Here is a 21902-nt window from a genome sequence, read left to right on the forward strand (position 1 = left end):
ACATACCCCAAACCTCCTAAATCAGAAACGTATGAGGCAGGTAGAGGCTGGGCATCTGAGGTTTGAGAACTGCTGGCCTGGCCGCCTCCACGGTCCTGTTCCAGCCAGTGTGCACAGCTGTCGGCCGCTGGGGAGCCCAGCTTGGTGGACCTAATGGCTGGGGCAGCCTTCAGGGCAGGGGGCGGGATGGGGTGCCACTCCCATCCATCCTGTGGGAGGCTGTGGCATTTCATCTGCCCGAGGGGATGGTGGGGTACCTTGCTAGGGAGGCTGAGCAGCAGCCACGAGCGGAATGTCTTGATTTAATTGTAAAATCTCAGCTGTGCTGCCCTGGGAACTGCTTAGTCACATCTGTAGCAGGAAGTGTGTTCCCTAGAATCTGGGGGGCTGGGAGGCCCCCTGCAGAAGCAGGGCTCTGACACTACAGCCGCCCAGCACCTTGAGCTCTCAGCCAGGTGGCTCAGGTGCTTGGTGTGGCCCAGAGGGATGTGCCGCTGGGCCGCACTGGAGACCGTGGCAGGTGCAAGGGTCCTGAGCCTTGGGCTCCAGGGTAGTACTTCTCAGCCCTTTGGTGTCCTTTCAGAGAATCTACTGCTCTGTGTCCCTCCCCCTGGTATGGGCGCGCGTGTTACACATATACATTTTTCAAATAGTTTCAAGAGGTCCCTCAGCGCCTCTCTTCTGAGCCGAAAGTGCTCTTAGTGGGCTGTTGGGAGAACCATTCTTTCCCCACAGCTTCTGGGCCCGAAACCTGAGTTGGAGGAGGGAGTGGTGTGGGGGGGGGGGGGGGGGGGTTGACTTGGAGCTGAGCTGAGGATGTCCCTGCGAGAGGCAGCAGGTTCGAGTGAGAGAGGGGTGCTGTGGACAGCTCCATTTAAACCCCAGAGAACATTTCCAGAATATCCTAGAGTGCTGACACACCTTCCCAGGCCAAACGTTCTAGTCTAGAAGGGGTTCGGGGCGCTTGCATGTGCTGTTCCTTCTGCCTTGAACATCATTCCCTGCTGTCCCGGCCTGGCCCTCCCTGACTTCCCCGACTCCTTCATCCTCCACCTGCGCTCCTCTGCATCCTCTTTTTAAGTACTTACCCTTCTCGGTGTTTGCTCATCCGCATATATTTATTCATGTGTTTCTCTCCTCTTGGTGCATAAGTGCACAAAGGCAGGAAAACTGATCCATTCACCCCAGTATTCTTGGCACCCAGCCAAGTCCCTGACGTGGGGGGCTTACCAGAGATCTGTTGGGTGGAGGCAAGCTGTTCAGGTCTGAAAAGAGGCAGGGTCGGGTCTCCCTGCTGTCCCTGCCCGGGCGGCCCTTGCTCGCAGCCGGGCGTGGGGGTCGTGAGAGCGGCGGCCCTGCTCCCGGGAACTAGCATCTCACCCTTCCTGCCCTCCCTTTCCTTCCGTGTGCAGGGGAGCGCTTGGCCAAGCCGGAGAGAGGCAAAATGAGGGTGCACAAGATCTCCAACGTCAACAAGGCCCTGGATTTCATAGCCAGCAAGGGAGTCAAGCTCGTGTCCATTGGAGCCGAAGGTGAGTGAGGCCTGGTGTTGGGCTGCTCCGCGGAGCCTGATTTTGCTGCTCTCCTGGCCTTTTCTGCCCCGACTTCCGAGCACCCACATCACCGGGGGCATGAGGGAGTGAGGCTGCCAGCACCGCCATCTGGTCGACCTACGGATACTGCGTGTAACAACTATGCTTTCTACCCCATCTCAGCGCTCGCCACCCCTGAGTCTGCCCCCTGGAAACCAAGGGCCTGCTCCCTCGTCCTCCCCTCAGTGCCAGCCCTCCCCTCCACCCCCCAGTCTAATCCTGGTGCCATGGGATCCCGTGGGAGTGGAATGCTACCTCCCGCCCCTGCAGACCTGCCTGCACTTTGCTGCCCGAGGCGGGGAATTCTGTCGCCTGGAGAGCATCAGACACGGACTGTTGGAGAGTGAGGGCTGCCCCGAGGCCCCACGGAGTCCCAGGAAGACTAATGTCCAGAAGCCTTCCGGGACATTCCTAATAGCATTTCTCTGCCTTTTAGCTTCTTGACTTTTTCTTCCCTTGGGAAAAAAAAAAAACTTTAAAGCTCAGTATAAATTCTTACTAACTTGTTCTTAATGGTTTAGAGGAGGCACTGCAGTTTCTCATGCGCACTGCGGTGGCTCTGAAGGATTTGGGGAGGGCGGAGGGGATTAGAATAGGACACCCTAACCAGGCCGTGTCAGTGCTGTGCCCCACGGATTCGGCCGGGACCCAGCGGGCACCTGCTGTGCGGCACCAGAAGTCTAGAGACGGGAGAGTCCCCGCCCATTCATTCACGATTGAGGTATGCGCACAGCTGCGATCACGGAGCACATGCTCCGTGGAGGTGGCGTTCGAAGCCCCGTGTACCATGATCTCATTTAACCCTCACAGCAGCCCTCTCTGGTGGCCCCAATTATTATCCTCTTTTGATGAGAAGGAAACAGATGCCTAACGAGATGAAGTAACTTCCTCAAGGTCCCAAGGGCAGTAAATGGCAAAACCAGAACTCAGACCGGGTCTGCATGACCTCAAGGAGATGCCTTTTCTTAAAGAGGGTGGAGGACTTGCTCCAGTAAATCATAGGAGCAGATCTTTCTGTTGGATAAGTTTAAAGCCCCCTGCCCCCCCCCTTTTTTTTTTTTAGAAACAGAGGGATTTTACATTGCTATACCAAACACAAATGGTCGCACAGTATTGGCAAGTGGAGTCCATGGTGTCAAATCCGGCTGACACGGATTTTGTAAATATTGGAACGCAGCCACACCTGTCTGTTTACATATTATCTGCATCTGCTTTCCTGCCACAATTGGCTTCAGAATAGTTGCGACAGAGACCATATGGCCTGCAAAGCTGCAACGATTTCCTATCAGGCCTCTTACAGAAAAACGTTGCCAGTCCCTGCCTTGCTGGGGACTCAAGCTGATGCTTGAGCAGTCATGGGTAGTGCCTCGTGTGACATGGGTGGTGCCTTGTGTGTTCCGGCAACACCTTCAGCCGCAGAGCAAAGACTGCATCTTCTACATCCGTGCGCACCGGCTCCTAACAGTCTGATGCACATAGTAGGTCCTCAGTAAGTGTTCAAAGGACTCACACATGGCAGGGTACTCTGTATTGTGAGTGGGAACATATTCTCTGCTTTTTAACAAGAAGAAAAGAGTACTTTGGTCTATTAGGGAGGAGTAAAGACTGGCAGAAAGAGTTTCAACTAAGCAGGGCTGGGAAATCAAAGGGAATGGCACTCAGCTGCTCTGGAGCGAGCGCACATGCCCACTGGGGCAGGGAAGTAAAGCCTGTAGAAGGTGGGCCAGGGGTGACAGTAACGGATAGGTGAACTGTGGAGAACTGGGTAAGCATGTCCTTCTAAGCAGGGCACCCGCCATGCAGATCTAATCGTGTGCCGCCGTATGGAAATACAGGTTCCAGCATTGCCACATCTTCCAGTTTTTTAAAAGAAGCCAGAAATCCAGATTAAAAAAATTTTTTTAATGTTTTATTTATTTCTGAGAGAGAGAGAGAGAGAGACAGTGTGAGCAGGGGAGGGTCAGAAAGAGAGAGAGAGACACAGAATCGGAAACAGGCTCCAGGCTCTGAGCTGGCTGTCAGCACAGAGCCCGATGTGGGGCTCAAACCCATGAACCGTGAGATCATGACCTGAGCCAAAGTCGGACGCTTAGCCGACTGAGCCACCCAGGCGCCCCAGAAATCTAGAATTTTAGAAAGAAAAATTTAACAGCTACCTACAAAAAAAAAAAATTTTTTTTTTTAAATCTCTGAGATCGAAAGGGGAGAAGGGAAGGGGCAGATGGGAGAGAATAGGCCTTGCTTCTGGCTCGTTGCGTGGCTAGAATGGACGCTTTGCATGGGGCATCCCCTTCAACATGAGGGCAGGCCTGTAGGGCGGGTATCACCGGCTGCATTTTGCAGTCAAGGCAACTGGAGCTTACAGACGTTGCTAGAGGTTTGAACCCGAAGGTTTGGGCTCCAGAGCTGAGGTCTGACCTCCTTCCTGTCACTCTGGACACTGCTGGAGACCCATGCAGGGGCCAAGGACAGGACAGTGCCAACTGCCTTTCCTCCGCTGTGAAGTGGCAGATCAGGTTGGCTGTGCTCCCCCAGCAGGAGGTGAGGAGTAAACAGACACTGGCTCAAACTCCACCCAGCACCTCTGGCCTTCCCGGAAGTCCGTTAACTGAGCTGGCCACAGTTTCTAATTGTTTTCACATGGGCTCACGCCTCTAAAAATTTTTATTAATTTTTTTTTAAGTTTATTTATTTGAGAGAGAGAGAGTGAGCATGCACGAACAGGGGAGGGGCAGAGAGAGAGAGAGAATCCTTAGCAGGCTCCACACCATCTGCATGGAATCTGATGCAAGACTCCAACCTATGAACCGTGAGATCCTGACCCAAGCCAAAGTTGGACACTTCACTGACTGAGCCACCCAGGCGCCCCTCCTCTAAAGATTTTTAAAGCCTCCTTTAAAATGAGATAATCCTTACCTTCTCTCTGCTCAAGCCTTCAGGCTGAGCCTTCCACTTTGAAATCCTCTCTCCCTCTTCACGGCGAGCGCTCAGACCATGCTGAGATGGCTTCTCTGCTGTGGCGGAACCTGGATGAGGCCATGAATGGGTTCTGTTTATTATAATGAACTGAAGTTTACTTCTGCAGACTATAAGATAACAGGCAGTGGAGCAGATCACCCAGAATGAGCTCTCCTGGGGACTGGGGTGGGGAGAGAGGTTGCTGGGTATCCCAAGGAGCCATCTTGGGCTGAGGGGAGCAGACCTGGCATTGGCAAGACCTCAAGTGGTGCAGGAATTGTCACGTAGACTCTGGTCAAACCCTGAAGGGCAGAACCAGGCCTGGGAGACTCCCTGGATGGGCCGATTCTGCAGAATGTGCAGAACGTACGGGAATGGAATGGATGTTCTTTGAGGGAGCGGGACATACGGCCCCTGTCCCCGAAGGTGTTCAGACGGAGGCTGAAGGCAAAGAGCTTCCGTACATCCAGGAGGGATTAGGATGGGTCTTAACGGTGTCCAGACTTCATAGAATTGAGGCTTGCCCTGAGTGAGAGGCTGGGATTTAACCAGGTGCAAGGACCCGGAAGGATTTTTTATGTTAAGATCTTAGGGCAGGGGAAGCTTGATGGCTTTGGGGGCTAAGATCCTGACAGTGGTCTTGCTGATTTCTCACGTGTCCTCAGGGTGGAGGGGGCAGTGAGTGCAGTAACTAAAGCATTGGTCTGGGAGGTAGTGACCCCCGGGTCTAGTTCTGTCATGTGGAATGTGTTCATTCTACCCTCTGAATCGTGTGCAGGCGACCACATCCCCCACATCCCTGGAGTGGGGGCAGGGGGTAAGTGCGGGATGCGAATAGCTCCTTGGCTGGCCGTAGACCAGAAATTCAGAAACATGCCCCCACTCCTTCCCACACCCATGCACACATTGCAGTCTGTCATCGTGGTTTTGTCCACAGGGCCCCGTGGTGGCCTTGGGATCCTCCTTTTGGACCCAGCATGCGTGGTAGCCTCCTGATGTAGAGCTGCTGGTGAGATGGGGTGTCCGTGCTCCACACAAACAGATGCTTGGGAAAAGGGTTGGTTCTGGGGGTCCTCTGGGTGGGCTGTTCTCTGGGGGTGGGACAGGGAGCCAGTGGGCCCTGAGGCTGGGGTGGTGCATGGAGTGTTAACACACACCCCCCTCTTTTTGCCTGTACTTGGCTCTCTTGTTTCCCAGAGGATCTGGTATAAGTGAGAATTCAGGGAGCAGAACTCCCTGGGGGGTTTCTTGGGGGAGGAAGGAGAGAGGAGTAAGCAGGCAAAACCCAAGGCAGAAGCCACTCTGTCTCCCTGAGCTTGTCTCCCTTGGTGCTGGGAGGCCACTGAGCTCCAGGCCAGCAGGAGGGTATTTGGCCTTCACAGTTGGGGCAGAGGCGGGCCCCATGCTGCGGCCTCCACTGAGGGGACGGTCACGTGGCCCCATTACCATTGAAGCCTCTTCTAGCCTTTAAAAAAATACCCCCTGTATTTGAAACACTGTCCATGAAATTTCATACTTGCTTTTCCCAGTTTCCATATTACAAAGATTTCTCCAAGTCATTAAAAAGTCGTGAATGTAGGGTTTAGTGGCTGTGTTAATTGTGGAGCACAGCTGTGCTCTGTCCCAGACCTGGGTCCTGCTCTGGAGGAGCCCGAGAGTGGTCCTGTCCTCCCAGCCCCCAGCCTGGGTGACTTCCACCCACGCACCCACATGTGTGGAGTGCCGTCCGGTATTCCTTCATCCCTTCATTCCTCCATTAACAAATGTTGATGGAGGGCTTTCTCTCTGCCAGGCACTGTGCTGGGCTCTAAGCAGTGATGCAAAACAGAGGAATTATTCCCCTCATGGAGCTTATGTTCTGGAAGGGGAACGGAGGAAATGCATCCATACATGTGTCAGAAGGAGAAAAACTGAAGCAGAGAGTAAGGTGGGGGGTTTCCAGGAGAAGGTGCAGTGGAGATGAGGGACAAGTCACATGGATGTCCAGGAAGGGGAGCGCTACGGGGAAGCCATTGACTGGAGGAGATGGGGGCACCGTGAGGGCCCCACTGGCCACTGGCTTTGACTCCCAACTAAGGTGGGAAGCCATGGAGTTTCTGAGCATGTGGGTGACAGGGGCTGAGGATTTATTCAATCACACCTTGAACTTGGTATATTCTCAAAGTTTCCAACTTGGGGCCATGATAAATGACAGTAGTAGCCTTACTCTGCATTTGAGGTCATTGGCTAGGGATGGCTTCCTAGAGGCAGATTTCACTGAAAAAGTCAAACGACTTCAAGGTACTTGAACCTGTTGCCACATTATTTCCCAGAAAGTGTTTTTTTTAAAACCAGTTTATACTTCTAGGCACGGTGTGGTAGCCTGGTTACCATCAAGGTGTGTGTTCCTTGTTTTGTAACCTCACTAATTTCGTAGCTGGGAAAATGCTATCTTCTTTAATTACAGGGAGATGGAACATGGTTATAAATTGGTTATGTTTTTACTGTTTTGTGAAGTATTTATTCATGTCTTTTGCCACTTGTGAATTTAGATTTTTTTCTTATCAATTTGCATAACCTCTATTTTTTAATTTAAAAATTTTTTATTTTTTATTTTTTTAAAACTTATTTTTAATGTTTTATTTATTTTTGAGAGAGCACAGCAGGAGAGGGACAGAGAGAGGGAGACAGAGGATCCAAAGTGGGCTCCATGCTGACAGCAGCAAGCCCAACGCGGGGCTCGAACTCACAAACCGTTGGGAAAACCATTGGGATCATGACCTGAACTGAAGTTGGACACTCAACCAACTGAGCCACCCAGGCGCCCCTATATAAACTCTTTAAACATTACAGATGTGCAGCCATCGGAAGTCACACATGAGAGGGCATTTTTAAAAGACTAAATCTTTATGAAATAATTCCTAACTGATTAACTGCCTCTACTTCCACCCAGCAGGCTCTGCAAAGAGCTGGCTGGCTCTCTTAACCTGTTAAAGAAGATGATGGTGTGCTACTCAGTCGTCTGTCTCTAACCCAGGCCCTCCGACTCAGCTCTGCGCCCCGCTGGTGTCTGAGGCTCTGGGAAGGGCATTTAAGGCCATCACTAGCAGGAAGAGTTACATCCTGTCCCTTGTCTGACGTGGACACTGTTCCTCCTGACCATCCCCCCGCCCATGTAGGCTCCGCGGAGTTACCCGCCCCCTCCCCGGGAAGCAGCAACACGGCTCTCTACCTTGTTGGTCATACAGCAGCACACAGTTTTGCCCTCACTTCTGAGGAAGGGGATAAGATCTTAGAATGTGGCTTCCTTAATGGAATTCACTCTTGTTCAAGGGGTTTGTGGGAAGTCGACCCTTGTGGACATGGGCTTGGGATATCTGGAGTTCCTGGAATTTACTCCTTCTCATGGTTCTATTAGGTTTTTCCTACAGTTAGTTTTTCAAGTTGTAAAAAAAAAAAAAAAAAAAAGATATTCATTGGATGCCAGACTGTTAGCTGAGGATACCTTCCATGGGGACGGGTTATGGTCTCTTGGTCTGGAAGCAGATGGGGGTAGGGATCTACGTTGGATTGATTACCTTCTGACGCCTACACTGGCGTTTCGGGTGTGGGTGGCTATTTTGAGAGCTGTGATTGTCTGGACTTCCCTGACTCAGAGTTGCCAGAACACTGGTGATGATTTAGACCCCTTGTGCTCGGGGCCACCCCCATATAGACTTCTCCCCTGGCACCTGTGATACCTGATTGTATTTTAAAAACCATACCCGCTTTTCCCGAGAAGTGGAGCTGTGTGGTCTTTGGTTCACTACGTGGTATGCCCAGGGATGTGGACGCTCTGGGATTGTAACTCTGCCCCTGCCAGGAGCCATCCTAATATGTCCTGATGCCATTTCTGTAGAAATCGTGGATGGGAACGTGAAAATGACCCTGGGCATGATCTGGACCATCATCCTCCGCTTCGCCATCCAGGACATCTCTGTGGAAGGTGGGTCTTGTGCTCTGTTCCGTTAGTCCCCAACGCCCTCACTCTGCTCCCCTGCCTTCGCCATCACATCTTCCTTCCGGGGCTCAGTCTGGAAAACTCCCTGACCCCTGGCAATGGGGGCTTAACCGTGGGCCACATACTTGGCTGGTCTCTGCCCTCCCTCCTAGTCTGTAGAGAAATAAGAACTGACCAAGTTTCTGGTTTCCACTGGTATGTTGGCCCCCGGGGAATCCCCCTCACTCTAGAACCGCCTGAGGTTGCTGTGAGGAAGTACTGGAAACCCCACCTGGCTTTGGGGTTGTTAAATCCTAAAGGGTAGGGAAATTGCAGCCTGGAGGGAGTTGACCCCAAGTCCTCCACTTTGCTCCCACAGCACCCTCTGGTGGCCACTTCGCAGATCTTTAAGAGGCCACCCTAGTCTGGGGCTGAGAGCTCTCTAAACTTTTGGTTCTACACTCCAGCAGTTTTTGAGCTTTATATCTGCTGTGGGTGTATTTATTTTATAATAAATTATATTTGTGTGTCGATATTCTTATTACGAAATACACATACGAAAACAATTTTTTTTCAAAAGATGACACGGTGATATTTTCAAAATACTTTTTATTCATGGGCGCCTGGCTGGCTCGGTCAGTCGAACATGTGACTCTTATCTTGGGGTCATAAGTTTGAGGCCCACATTTGGTATAGCGATCACTCAAAAAAATAAACTTTAAAATATATAGTCTTAATTCATTTTAATGGCCAGGAATCTCTTTTCTTTTTTCAGTCTTTATTTATTTTTGAGAGAGAGAGAGCACAAGCAAGGGAAGAGCGGAGAGAGAGAGAGAGAGAGAGAGAGAGAATCCCAAGCAGGCTCTGAGGGGCTCGAACTTATGAGATCATGACCTTAGCCAAAACCAAGAGTTGGGTGCTTAACCAACTGAGCCACCCAGGTGCCCCTATGGTCCAGAAATCTTACAAAGATTTTTATTCAAAGTGATTTTTTTTAAAAAATGTGGATTATCTTGCTTTCTTATGGAAACCTTGGTTTGATACATGGTAATACAGCCATGTGAAGGTCTAAGTTTGGTTTATAGATGCTTGGTATTTAGGGCTGAAGTAGTTAAAAATGTGTCCTTAGTTGTTACTTTGAACATGATTCTTGTTAGTGATGATGAATGTAAATCCATTTTCAGATTGCCTTCTTGATAAGTTTGATTCTCTTTTTTTTCCCCCAATGTTTGTTTATTTTTGAGAGAGAGAGAGAGAGACAGAGCATGAGCAGGGGAGGGGCAGAGAGAGAGGAAGACACAGAATCCGAAGCAGGCTCCAGGCTCTGCCCTGTCAGCCCAGAGCCCAATGCAGGGCTTGAACTCACAAACCACGAGATCATAACCAGAGCTGCAGTCAGACTCTTTATTGACTGAGCCATCTAGGCACCTGATAAGTTTAATTCTTTTCGGCTGCCCTTGTCAGCTCTGGTTAAATTGTCATTGTTTTGATCTTATAATATAGCTGATGAAAAGCTGGAGCTGAGTAGAAGCATTAGCTTTGCTGACTCTTTTATTGTTTGCTTGTGCTTGAAATACTATCTTTGCAGGAGTCATTTAATGTCATTTTAAAGTCCATTTTGTGAATTGAAAGTAAATGAGATCATCCATGAACCCTCTCGGCTGGGTACCATATCTGCAATTCACGGATGCAAACACAGGGGGCCAGTGTAGTTTGCATCCCTTCTGTGCTGGGAGCTCCTGGGATCCCCTCAGATACCTCCCTGCTTTATCTTACAGGCACCTGTCTGCTTCACCCATACAGCAATGATGTCAATCCATGCATTAAATATAGGCAACTTTATTTTTTAGATGATCTTAACACTTTTGCCCCATATAGCTCTGTACACTCTGCATGGCCTGTGTACCTCTGTCTAGAGATTCTGGAACTTTAGATTTCACAGACCAATCGAACACCGACCTAATACAGGTTGCTGATTTATTTTGTACTGCTACCGCGCCTTTGAGTAACAGGGAGCAATGGGGGAAATCTGCAGAAAGCTTGAGAGGTCATGGTCTCAGTATTTAAATACGTAATGTGGCCAGCCCTTAAAAGCTTCCTAGCTTGCTTCTTCATTTCTCAAATAGCTTCTCAGCCTTTGTCAAAGAAATAGACTTAATGACCTGGCAGCAACAGGGTTGCAGTCTAAGGGGTCCTTGTCTGGACCCCTTATGTGAACAAGCACATGGACCCTGGGGTCACAGTGAGGCCTCCCTGTGAGCCGACACCACTGCCTCCACCAGGCCAGTGCACTGACCTCTCGGCCCGTCATCCCGTCCCTCACAGAGACTTCCGCGAAGGAGGGGCTGCTCCTGTGGTGTCAGAGAAAGACAGCTCCTTACAAAAACGTCAACATCCAGAACTTCCACATAAGGTGAGTGGCTGGGGGCTGAGGGGTTCTTGCAGAGCCTCAGCTGCTCCCCTGGGACCCTTTGCCCCCCTTTGGCTGGATTAGCCTCCGTTCCTCTGGCTGGTTATCCTCAGCTCCAGAACAGAGCAGGGGACCTTGGGGAGGAAGCTGCTTTCTCAGGGAGTGGCGCAGACTCTTCAGTGCCACCTTCCCTCCCAGCGGTGCCTTTGGTGTGGCTGCTACTATGCACTTTGGGCTGATGCCCCAGCTACTGGGGAGCTCCCCAAGGGCAGTGTCCTGGGGCACTGGAACGGAACAGAAGGGACAGAGACCGTGGCAGAGAGGAGAGTTGGATGTGGCAGGTGTCTGAATGTCCCACAGCCCACAGAACCTTGACCCCAGTGCCTGGGATTGTGGCAGGAAGGAATGTATCTTCCCATCCTGTCTTCTCCTCACTCCAGCTCCAAAGCACTATGTATTCATCTCTGTAAAAAGGAGGGGACCCCCCCTTCCTTGTTTAGAGCCTTACCCTGAGTGCCCGGCCCTACTCACCAGCTTGCCTCCCTCCCTTCTCTCTCCCATGGGCAGCTGGAAGGATGGCCTCGGCTTCTGTGCCTTGATCCACCGACATCGGCCTGAGCTGATTGATTATGGGAAGCTGCGGAAGGTATGTGTGCTTGCCTGGCTTCCCACTGCCGGCTCCCGGTCGCTGGGGTCCCTGCTGGGGGTGGGGGTGGAAGTGCAGGACTGGGCCCCTGTTCTGAGAGCCCATGGCCATGGTAAGGGGTGTCGGTCTCCTTAGACTAGCCCGGGTGATAGCCTACAAGAGAAAGAGGAAACCCCCTTCACTGTGCGGGCTGCTGGAGTACGTCTGCCACAGCATGCGTGTACTTGCTGGCCCAGACAGCCCACAGAATGTCCGGGCCCCTGCGGCCTTTTGTTGGGGTGTTGGAACACTAACTGACATCTTCCCCTTCTATTTTCTGCATTTTATAAAGCAGATATAATACTTATATAATTTAAACTCTTGCATATTTTGAGAGGTATTTACTCCCATCTGTGCCCAAGACTTGCTGTGCACGGTCCCAGCAGGGTCCTGTCACTGCTGAAGTTTGGCCGGGCGATTTTCTCTCTTTTTTTTTTTTTTTATAAACTCTATTTATTTATTTTGAGAGACAGAGAGAGAGCGCGAGCAGGGGAAGGGCAGAGAAAGAGGGGGAGAGAATCCCAAGCAGGCTGTGCATTGTCAGCACAGAGCCCAACGCGGACTCAAACCCATGAATTGCGAGATCATGACCTGAGCCGAAATCAAGAGTCAGATGCTTAACTGACTGAGCCCCCCAGGTCCCCCAGGGCTGGGGGATTTCTTGTAGCTGCTGCCTGATTTCACTTAAGCTCTTGGCATGAAGCTGCTGGTGGGTTTCCTGAGCACATGTACGCATCCAGGAGTTGGGGGCTGTGTTTCTAACTTCGAGGTGGTTCTGGTGTCCGGGCTGCCCTTGACCTTGGAGAGGCCTGTCCAGGACCACTCTGACCTCACTCACCAGCTTCCCTCTCAGCCCATCCCAACACCCGGAGGCCACCCCTGGAGCCCTCCCCACACCCCCAGTTGATGATCTAGACCTTGGGTTGGAATGTCACCTGTCTGTATGTGAGAATCTCTTGACAAGGCAGCTTCTCAGAATGGCTGTTCTGGTATTTCTCTACTTGACCTTGACACTTGGAGAGCACAGTGTTCAGTGAAGACCCCAATCTGGCCTGTGCCCCTGGAAGCAAGGCTGGATGTTGGTGGTACAGGAGCCGCTCGGGAACTCCATATGGTGTGAAACCCTCTGTTTCCGAGGAGTTGGGGAGGAAAGCAGAAGACTCCCATCCCCTCTAGTTACTCTAAGTCAGGCCTAAGCCTGAGGTTGGGGCCTGGGCCCACCTGCTGAAGGAGAGAAGCTTCCCCCCTGCACGTGGCTTTGGACAGGGGTCCAGCTCTTCCTAAGCCACCCTTTTAATGGGTAAGAGGGTCCCCATACTCTAAGTCAGCTGCCTTGCAGGAAGAACATCAGGTTGAGAACCCCCTAGCTTACCTGAAAGCTGTGTGGCCAAATCAAACAGAGGTGAGGTGGGAAACCCTAGAAGCAGTGACTTTTTTTCTTTAAGAGGCATCATCACATACTGGGGCGCCTGAGTGGCTCAGTTGGTTAAGCGTCCAACATCAGCTCAGGTCATGATCTCACAGTTGTGAGTTCGAGCCCTGCATAAGACTGTGCTGACAGCTTGGAGCCTGGATCAGCTTCAAATTCTGTGTCTCCCCCTCTCTCTGCCCCTCCCCTGCTTGTGCTATATCTCCTGTCTCTCAAAAATGAATAAATGTTAAAAAAAAAACTTTTTAAGAAGCATCATCATGTACCTCCTTACTGTTTGCCTGATGCTCTTTGGTGACAAGTGTGCGTGTATCGCTATGCCAGGGTGTGGGGTGACAGCCACTTAATCCAGAGCTGTTTGGCCACCCCGTATAAAGTGGGGCCCTGCTGGCTGTGACTCTATAGTCCCTTCCCCCATTCCAGACTCTCTGAAACCCGACCGGCCACCCACCCCCGTGGGTCTTTTCTTTTCTCTTCTCCTTATTTCCCGGTGCATCCCCTCTCCTTAATTCAGTAGCATCAGTAAAATCCAGCCCAAATCCTAGCACAGACCTGGTCCCACTGAAGTGTGGATACTTTCCAGAAAGCACAGGTTGCCAGAGCCAGCAGGCATTCGGACACAGGGGAGAGCTGTGGGCCTCTTGACTGGGAAGCTCTTCCTCTTGCTGTGGCCTTAGTGGGCATGGGTGCCTGGCAGTCGCTGGGAATCGAGTGGGGCAGGTGCGTGTGCAGGACTTCTTGAGGTCCCGGACGGAAGTGACTTTCACTCCTTGGTAAAGTGTTTTTTAAATCATTCTGGAAGCTGTCAGAAGCTTTCCCAGAAGGACTCCACCTTCTCTATTTTAAGCAGTTTCTTCCTGAAAGTATCCGGAGTAAGCGTATTTATTTCTTTGCAACTTGGTGATTCGCATCTTAGCAAATGGGTTCCTGGGCTGACAAAACCGGGGCGCACCGAGACCTAGAGGGGGGAGCGCCAGCAAGGAACTCTGTCACTAGGTTGTGGTGTTTCCCCACATTAAAAAAAAAAATTCTTTTAATTGCGGTAAAATATACATAACATAAAACATAGCATACGTAAAAACACAAAACACATAATCTGGAAGCTTGAACCGCATAGAGGTGTTCGGGGTGGTGACATTTGGGGTGGTGACGTAGTGCATCCATGTGACCATGCCGCCATCACTGTCCCCCTCCAGGGCTCTCTTCATCTTGCACGACTCCACCTCGGAACCCATTAAACCACCCCCCACCCCCCACCCCCCGCCTCTCTACTTTCTGACTCTGTGAATTTGGCTACTCTAGATGCTTTGTGTCAGTGGAATCGTATGATATTTGTGTCTGGCTTATTTCACTTAGCGCCATGCGTTCAAGGTTCACCCTGCTTGTGGCATGTGTCAGAATTGCCTTCCTTTTTCAGGCGGGGTAAGAGTCTGTCATATGGATCGCACATTTGATTGATCTCTTCATCTGTCAGTGGGCATTTGTGTCATTTCCACCGTTTAGCTCTGGTGTGTCCGGGCGGACGCATATCTGTTTGAGCCCCCACTTTCCATTCTTTGGGAGATGCACCCCGAAGTGGGCCTGCTGGGTTCCCAGGGAACCCCGTGCCTAACTTCCGGAGGACACTCTGTGCTGTGTTCCGCACCGTTATATATTCCCACCAGCAGTTCTGATTCCTCCACATCCTCGCCAGCCCCCGGTCAGTTCCCTGGACACGCGGCAGAAGCCAGAATAGGCAAAAGGTGGTGGCTGTGTGAAGGTGTCCTCAGATTTGGTGGGACGTGAGCGGCAGAGGGGCTTGAGGGCGCCTAGGCCAACTCTTGAATAACGGCTGAGGAAGCTGGTGACTTACCGGTCCCACCGGCTGGTGGCAGAGCTAAAACCAGAAGCCAAGACTGACAGTGCCCAGGCCAGTGCTCTGCTGGCAGCGTGTCGTTCCTAGCAGGTCTTTCTCGGGCTGCAGGCCACTATTCTTCGTTCCATTTCTGACAAACTGAAGCTTGAGGAGGAAAGACGGCCGTTTAAACGCCCACGCAGCAGGCCCTGGAGGTGAAGCGAGTGTTGTACACACAGTGCTGGACCCTGAGGACCACACCTTCAGTCTGTGGTCACCACCATGGGGGTCACCGGTGACTTCTTGGGCCTCTCACATGCCTTCATCCTCCTTTCCCTCTAGGACGACCCACTCACAAATCTGAACACAGCCTTCGATGTGGCAGAGAAGTACCTGGACATCCCCAAGATGTTGGATGCTGAAGGTAAAAGGCGTCTCTGTCTGTGCCTCTGGCTCTTTTCTCACGCGAGAGGGGCGGGGCCCAGCAGCCCTAGGTGGGAAGGGAAGAGGCCTGGTTTCTGGGACCTCATCTGGGGAGCCTGGAGGTCGCCTGCCTGTTGCGGATTCCTTGGTTCCCTGGGGTTTGGATGGGAGGCTAGCTGGTGCTGAGAGGAGGGGCTTTGAGGCGGTTTCTGCATCAGAAGATATCTGCCTGAAGATAGTTTTCGTCTTGGAGTTGAGGTGGCAGGTGTTGGGGGTGGGGGGGCTGGTGGACGCAGTATCGCTGTGCTGTGTAGGGGAGGGAAAAAGCCTTTCCCCTTATCCCCTTAGGCTGTCCAGCTGGGATCCTGTACATTAGACTGGCAAAAGACAGATTAAGAAGAGAAAAGCAAAAAGAATTCTCTTAACAAGGGCTTTGTGCGTCTGCACATGAGAGCTCTCCGTGATGAATACTTTACAGGGGTGGTTAGGAGTTCAGGATCCATATCCATCCCTAACCTGTGGGGGATACGGAGGGGACAACTGGCATCTATGGAAAAGCAAGTGACTTTTTAGAAAGACAAATGGGGTCTTAGGAGAATGGGAGGGAGACAATATCTGGGATCATTTTCAAATATATGCAAAAGCAGGGAGAACAGCGCAGGAACTTCCATTTACCCATCGTACAGATACAACAATTGGATTTTGTCACTTTTTTTCCCTTTTGCTTTCTTCATTGAAATATTATAAAATACACTCCAGACATCACAGCATTTTACCACCACATACCTTAAAAATATTCTTACGCAGCCGTAAGACAACTGTCATACGTTGTCTGTGAATCCTCGGTATATCTGCTGCATAATTCAACATCAAACTTCTCCAGTTGTTTCTTTCTAGAGTTTTTGTTTTTGTTTTTTGAGAGAGAGAGAGAGACAGAGCATGAGCAGGGGAAGGGCAGAGAGAGAGGGAGACACAGAATCCGAAGCAGGCTCCGGGCTCTGAGCTGTCAGCACAGAACCCGATGCGGGACTCGAACTCACAAACTGTGAGATCATGACCTGAGTCAACCTCAGATGCTTAACCAACTGAGCCACCCAGGTACCCCGGGAAAAATGTCTTTAAAAAAACCCTTTTTTAAAATGTTTATTTATTTTTGAGAGAGAGAGCGCGAGTGATGGAGGGGCAAAGAGAGAGAAAGGGAGACACAGAATCCGAAGCAGGCTCCAGGCTCTGAGCTGTCAGCACAGAGCCTGAGGCTGGGCTCAAACTCATGAACCGTGAGATCATGTTCTGAGCCAAAGTCGGACGCTTAACTGACTGAGCCACCTGAGTGCCCCTAGAGTGGGTGTGTCTTAACCAGGGTCCAGATAAGGTCTGCATGTGGCGTGTAGTTCTGGTTCTCATGTCTTTTCCAGTCTGTAGCACTGCCCTCCTTCCTTCGTCCTTTTTATATGCCTGCCATGGGACTTGTTGCACAAACGGGCCAGCTGCTCACGGAATGTTCCTTCTTCTGGGTTTGTTGTTTGCCTGCTCGGAGCACTGTTTCTCTCCTCCCTTTACCTCTCTCCTATTCCTGTAAGTGGAAGCTAAGGCCAGAAGCTGGGGAGATTCAGGCTCAGCATGTGGGCAAGACGACTTGGAGGTTCGGTTTGGAGCTTCTTTCCACAGCCCATCAGGAAGTGCATCATGTGTTCGCCAGCTGGCTTTTAACTCCAGATTTTTCTTGATAGACATTGTTGGAACCGCCCGACCGGATGAGAAAGCCATCATGACTTACGTGTCCAGCTTCTACCATGCCTTCTCTGGAGCCCAGAAGGTACCCGGGCCCCCACCCCACTCCTTCCTTGCACAGCACACCGCGTGCTGCGCCCCAGACCATGCGCCCCCTGCCCCACCCGCCTCTCCCTGGCAACAGGGTCTGGATGGCGTGTGTCTCTGGTAGAGTTAGCTCCCGGTGCCAACGTGGCGTGCTGCTCTCGCTCGGCTCCTCTCCCATCCTCCCCTCTGCTCCTTTTCTCCTCTTCCTCTGCAGCCTCTGAGAGGACTGGGCTTCAGCTCACCTTCTGGGGCCCAGAGACTTGGCTTGAGCAGGAAGAGCTGCATGTGTGAAATCAGCCTGGGGGTTCTGGAAGGTGCAGTAGGCAGCAGCCCCTCTGTGCCCACCTTTGCTGAAGCTTTAACACAGCAGCCCGGCTTCCCCTATGGAGGCATCTCCTGTCTCAACTGACCTATTTTGCAGAGGTGTCACGAAGCCCCCACCTTTCTCCCACTCATGGGCATGATTATGCAAATCTGTCCACAGCTTTTTTGGGCCCTGGTACCTTCTGGATCCTGCCTGGGACCCACATGTGGGGTCACTCTGCACTCTGTATTTGCAGGCATAAGCACAGCCCCTTGGAGAGGGGGAAGGGAAGAAGTGGGCAGCTGTGAGCCCCTTCAAATGTCCTGGCTCAGTTTTGTTCCGGGAGGCCTGAGTTTAAAGTCCAGTTGTGCAGGCTGCACACTAAAGAGCAGTGAATATTTTTGTTATCAGGCTTAGCTCAGTCAGGAGAAGTGTCTCTCCCAGACCCCACTCACAGGCAGGACCCTGGAAACACAACATGCAGGTTGACATGAGCACAGGCTGGGCCTTCATGGTTTCAGGCCATGGACCTGTCACATCAGGTTGGATGTGCTCAGGCAAATTTCCCACCCTCCGCATGGAGTCTGAGTGACCTGTCTCCAGATGCATGATGGGGGCGCTTCCCCCCACCCCACCTCTTGCCTGGCCTTCCCCTCTGCTCTCTCTCTCCCCCCTTTTCCTGTCTCAGCCTGTGCTCTCCACCTCCCCATCCTTCTCTCCTCTCATCATCTCATTTCGTCTCTGCCCATTCCCTCATTTGCTGTCTGTGCATCTGTCCTGTGCTCTCCCTGTCCGCCACAGCTGTTTGGGTTTATTCTGTGCTGCTGCTGCTCCTTTTCTCCTCTCAACCTCTTCTCCTTCTCTGTGCAGATGTGTAGGCACGCTAAGGCCGGATGGGAAGGCCATGTGACCTAATGTTTCATGTCACTGCCACGCCTTCTTGGGTGCGCAGAAGGTGAGCTCTCCCTCGGCCTCGCCCGCTCTCCCTGCCACCCTCCGCCCGCCTCTTCCTTCCTCCCGGGATGCTTTGGCAGCCATCCGTGGGGCTGTGGCCGCTGCAGGGACAGAAGGGACCAGAGCAGCCCCTCTTCCTCTTGCAGGAGGGCAGGGTGCTCTCTGAAGCCTGGCCAGAGCCCCAGCCTCTGGCTGGCCCCCTGTGTCTCTGACCACACACACTGACTGAGCTTCGTGGAGGTCACAGATGGGAAAGAAGCTCATGGTCTCAGCTCCTTCCCTGGACCCTGAGTCAAGAGCCCTCTTCCCAAGTGATACGGCTCTGGGCTATGCTTCCTGACTATTCCCTTAAACATTCAGGACCCCGTCATTTTCTCTCCTTCCTGCTGAGTCAAGACCATCCTTTCAAATTATCCAGCAGACACGGCCGGGGAGAAGTCTTCCTGCCTTCTCCCTGGTGTCTAGGCCAGAAGCTCAGAGCCCTTCCCAACCAGGCCCACCACGGACATGGTGCAGGTTGCACACTCCACAAGGCTGCTGTGTGTGTGCACTGCAGACCATGGAGATTTGAATATGTGTTACAGAAGTAATCCAGTAGGGGGCAGCAAAAATACTCTCTAAACATGTCAGTATGACAGTTTTCCGATAGGAATGCCTCGGGAAGAGGTGCCTTTAAAAAATTATACAGAGGCACGTGGGCTTGTAGCAGCCCCATCCCCTGGCTGGGCGGGCACCGGAACCCTCCTCCCCTTCCTTCCAGGCCTCACTGGCACTGAGACAGGAGAGCTGTCCCACGTGGAGGCTTCCTCACAGGTGTCCCGGCCCCCCGGTGTCCCCAGCCCCTTCAGCCTCTTCTCTGGCCTGCCTCTTGCTTCCTCCTGTTTCTCTCTGTGCCATCTCTGCTGCTGCTCTCTTGTCAACTTCTTCTGGCCCCTCTGACCCCGCCACCTGTCAGCCAGGGTGTGAGCAGCATCTGACCTCCAGCCCTGATGACCACGGAGGGCCTGCTTGCCCGCCTCCGTAGCTAGACCGCCCTCTGCTGTGGGGTTTTCCCTGTCCCCTGCCCCTCCAAGGGTTCTCTCCTGGGCTTCATGCCCGCTGACACTGGCCTTCCCTGTGTCCTGGCTGACCGTAATGCTCGGACAAGAGTGTGCGCGTGCGTGTGCGTATGCGCGTGTGCATTAGCAGCCTGCTTTTGTCCCTCCCAGATCTCATGCCACCTTCCCTCCCCCTCATCCTTGCTGCAACCATTTCACGCTTCTTTTGTCCACATTCAAGGACAAGGTCACCGGTGGGGGGGTGGGGGAGTGGCGTACCTCTCATGTCCTGGGTCAGGGGCCTCTAACCACTTCTAAGGACCCAGGCAACTGCTTCGAGCCAAGCAGACCAGGAGGAGAGGGAGCTTCCCCCGCTCCTGTGGAAGAAGGAGGATTCATTCTGACTCACACACACTCTTCTTATCTTGACTGTCTCCATGTCTGGTGCCGGCGTTGGGGGGGTTGGGGACACATATTCTGAAACCCACGCCCAGTGGGCCCCGTGCCCTTTATCGTCTCCGCTGCCTTTCTCTTGTCAAGCCTTGGGCGGTGGAACTAGAAAGGCAGCACAGCGGCATACGTGCATACACGCGTGCACGCGTGCGCAGCCACCCGCGTCCCTGTACCGGTATATGGCACACAAGGGCACGTCATGGGTTTTCCTCGTCAGGTGAGGACCAACTTCTGTCTGATGTGTTGCTTTGGGTTCTGACTCTTTCTCAGTTTTCCTTTGCCCTCCTCTTCTCCCGTGTCGATTTAGAATCAACAGAAAGCAACAGATTTTGTTTTATGTAGTTTGTGCTTTAAGGTGCATGGTCTCTGGGGAATGTTCCAGAGAAACGGCCATTCAAGACCAGGCTAGATCCGCTGCAGGTATTTCTGGTTGCTTTCAAGAGTAGATGGGGATGTTTGCGTCTCTCCATTTGGCCTCTCGCTTGCTTTTGTCACATTGTGAATCTCCTGAGGGAAAGAACCAGCCATTGCTGCCCTTGAGGGGTTGGGGTCCATCCAGGGAAACCCTGAAACACAGAGGCCAACGATGGCTGTGGTCTCATCAGTGCCTGCTGTGCCGCGGGCCGAGTAGGGGAGGGGCGGGGCGAGGGCCACGGGGCCGCACCACACAGGCTTTCTTCACAGGAGCCACCGGATCTTGCGGGTCTTAAGGGTTGAGTAGGGTTCCTCAAGTGAAGGTGTGGCAAGGGTCAGGAAGGTGGTCACAGCTTGTGTGACAGCTTCGAGGTGTCACAGGTCAGCCTGCGAGGGGACAGCAAGTTAGCCCTGGTCCTCTGCCTGGGGTGAGGAGCACAGCTGGGAGCATGCCGCGCCCCTTTGTCTGTGGGCCTCGCTGGCAGGGGTGCTGGGGCTGGGTGCGTTCTTAGACACCGGGAGAGGCTAGGCTGGGGGAGGAAGGAAATGGGCAATTTCAGATAGATTTGGGAAGTTTTTTACTAAAAAGGTCACAGGTGACATTTTTGTGGCATCCATGTGAATCTGTGGGTTGTGGGTGGCAGAGCCACTGTGCATCATTTGGGCCACATTTGGATGTTAGATGTCACCTTAATTAACTACCTTGTACCAGCGAGTTGGATGCCGTGTGTTAGCACAGCGTCATGGCTTGGGATAGCGGAGTTTCAGTTGGGACCGCTAAGTTATTAGTACTCCCGAAATAATAGTCCACAACTTTAAAAAAAAAATTACTAATATGAAGCCAAACAGATTGTTCTGTTTTAAGCTGTATAATAATATAACTCAAAGTAAGCCCTGAAAATATAAACTAAAGGAAGGTAAACCCAGATTTCTAGAAGCCTTTTTTTTGTCTTTTGGCATTTATTTATTTTTTTAAAGTGTTTTTTATTTATTTCTGAGAGAGAGAGGGAGACACAGCGTGAGCAGGAGAGGGTCAGAGAGAGAGGGAGATACAGAATCTGAAGTAGGCTCCAGGCTCTGAGCTAGCTGTCAGTACAAAACCCTTTTGCCTAGTGTTAGAAAATATTTTCTCAGCCCATTAATGATACCTTACACTTACATCCCTTGTGCAAATTCTGCCAACATCAGAAAGGTCTGGGCAGTCTGGCTTTGCTTCCTGGGTTCGGGAACAGCCCATCTTCTCTTGCGGGAACAGGCTGTTTCTCTCAGAAAAAGAATCATTCCTCCCCTAGAACCGATCTCCCCTTTGGGCAGTCTCTTTATGACTTGGCGGTGCGAAGTACCTCTCTCCTAAATCCCCCTTAGTGACGGAGTTCTTGTGGCCACGGCAGAAACAGTTTCTAGAATACCACAAAGTGAGGTGCTTGGGTAAGCCTGGATCCCAGGCTCAAGAGTCTCGCTGGCCTTCCACCCCAGGGACTATTTCACGTTAGTCTTTCCTTCATGGTCTCTGTGACCTCCTGGGTTGGGGTTGGTGGATGACTGAAGCCTTCTTTGTAAAGAGACCTTCTGCAGGGCGGGCTGCCAGCCTGGGGTGGCAAATTAAGCAGTGAGCAAAGCAGATAGGTCAAGG

The 21902-nt window shown here is 52.0% G+C and overlaps 1 protein-coding gene across 3 annotated transcripts in view; it reads left to right on the plus strand.

The window, feature by feature from the left end:
* The window catches only part of ACTN1 (actinin alpha 1), a 96241-nt gene that overhangs the window by 54191 nt on the left and 20148 nt on the right, over positions 1-21902 (plus strand). For all 3 annotated transcript variants that reach the window (XM_039240707.1, XM_039240708.1, XM_039240709.1), the window contains exons 3-8: positions 1413-1532; positions 8428-8514; positions 10834-10921; positions 11486-11564; positions 15209-15290; positions 17020-17105. In XM_039240707.1, coding sequence (XP_039096638.1) covers positions 1413-1532; positions 8428-8514; positions 10834-10921; positions 11486-11564; positions 15209-15290; positions 17020-17105 — 542 coding nt within the window. The remainder of the gene's footprint in view (positions 1-1412; positions 1533-8427; positions 8515-10833; positions 10922-11485; positions 11565-15208; positions 15291-17019; positions 17106-21902) is intronic.

This window comes from Hyaena hyaena, unplaced genomic scaffold (genome assembly GCF_003009895.1).
Source record: "Hyaena hyaena isolate Hyena2069 unplaced genomic scaffold, ASM300989v1 scaffold_179, whole genome shotgun sequence".
Classification (NCBI taxonomy): domain Eukaryota; kingdom Metazoa; phylum Chordata; class Mammalia; order Carnivora; family Hyaenidae; genus Hyaena; species Hyaena hyaena.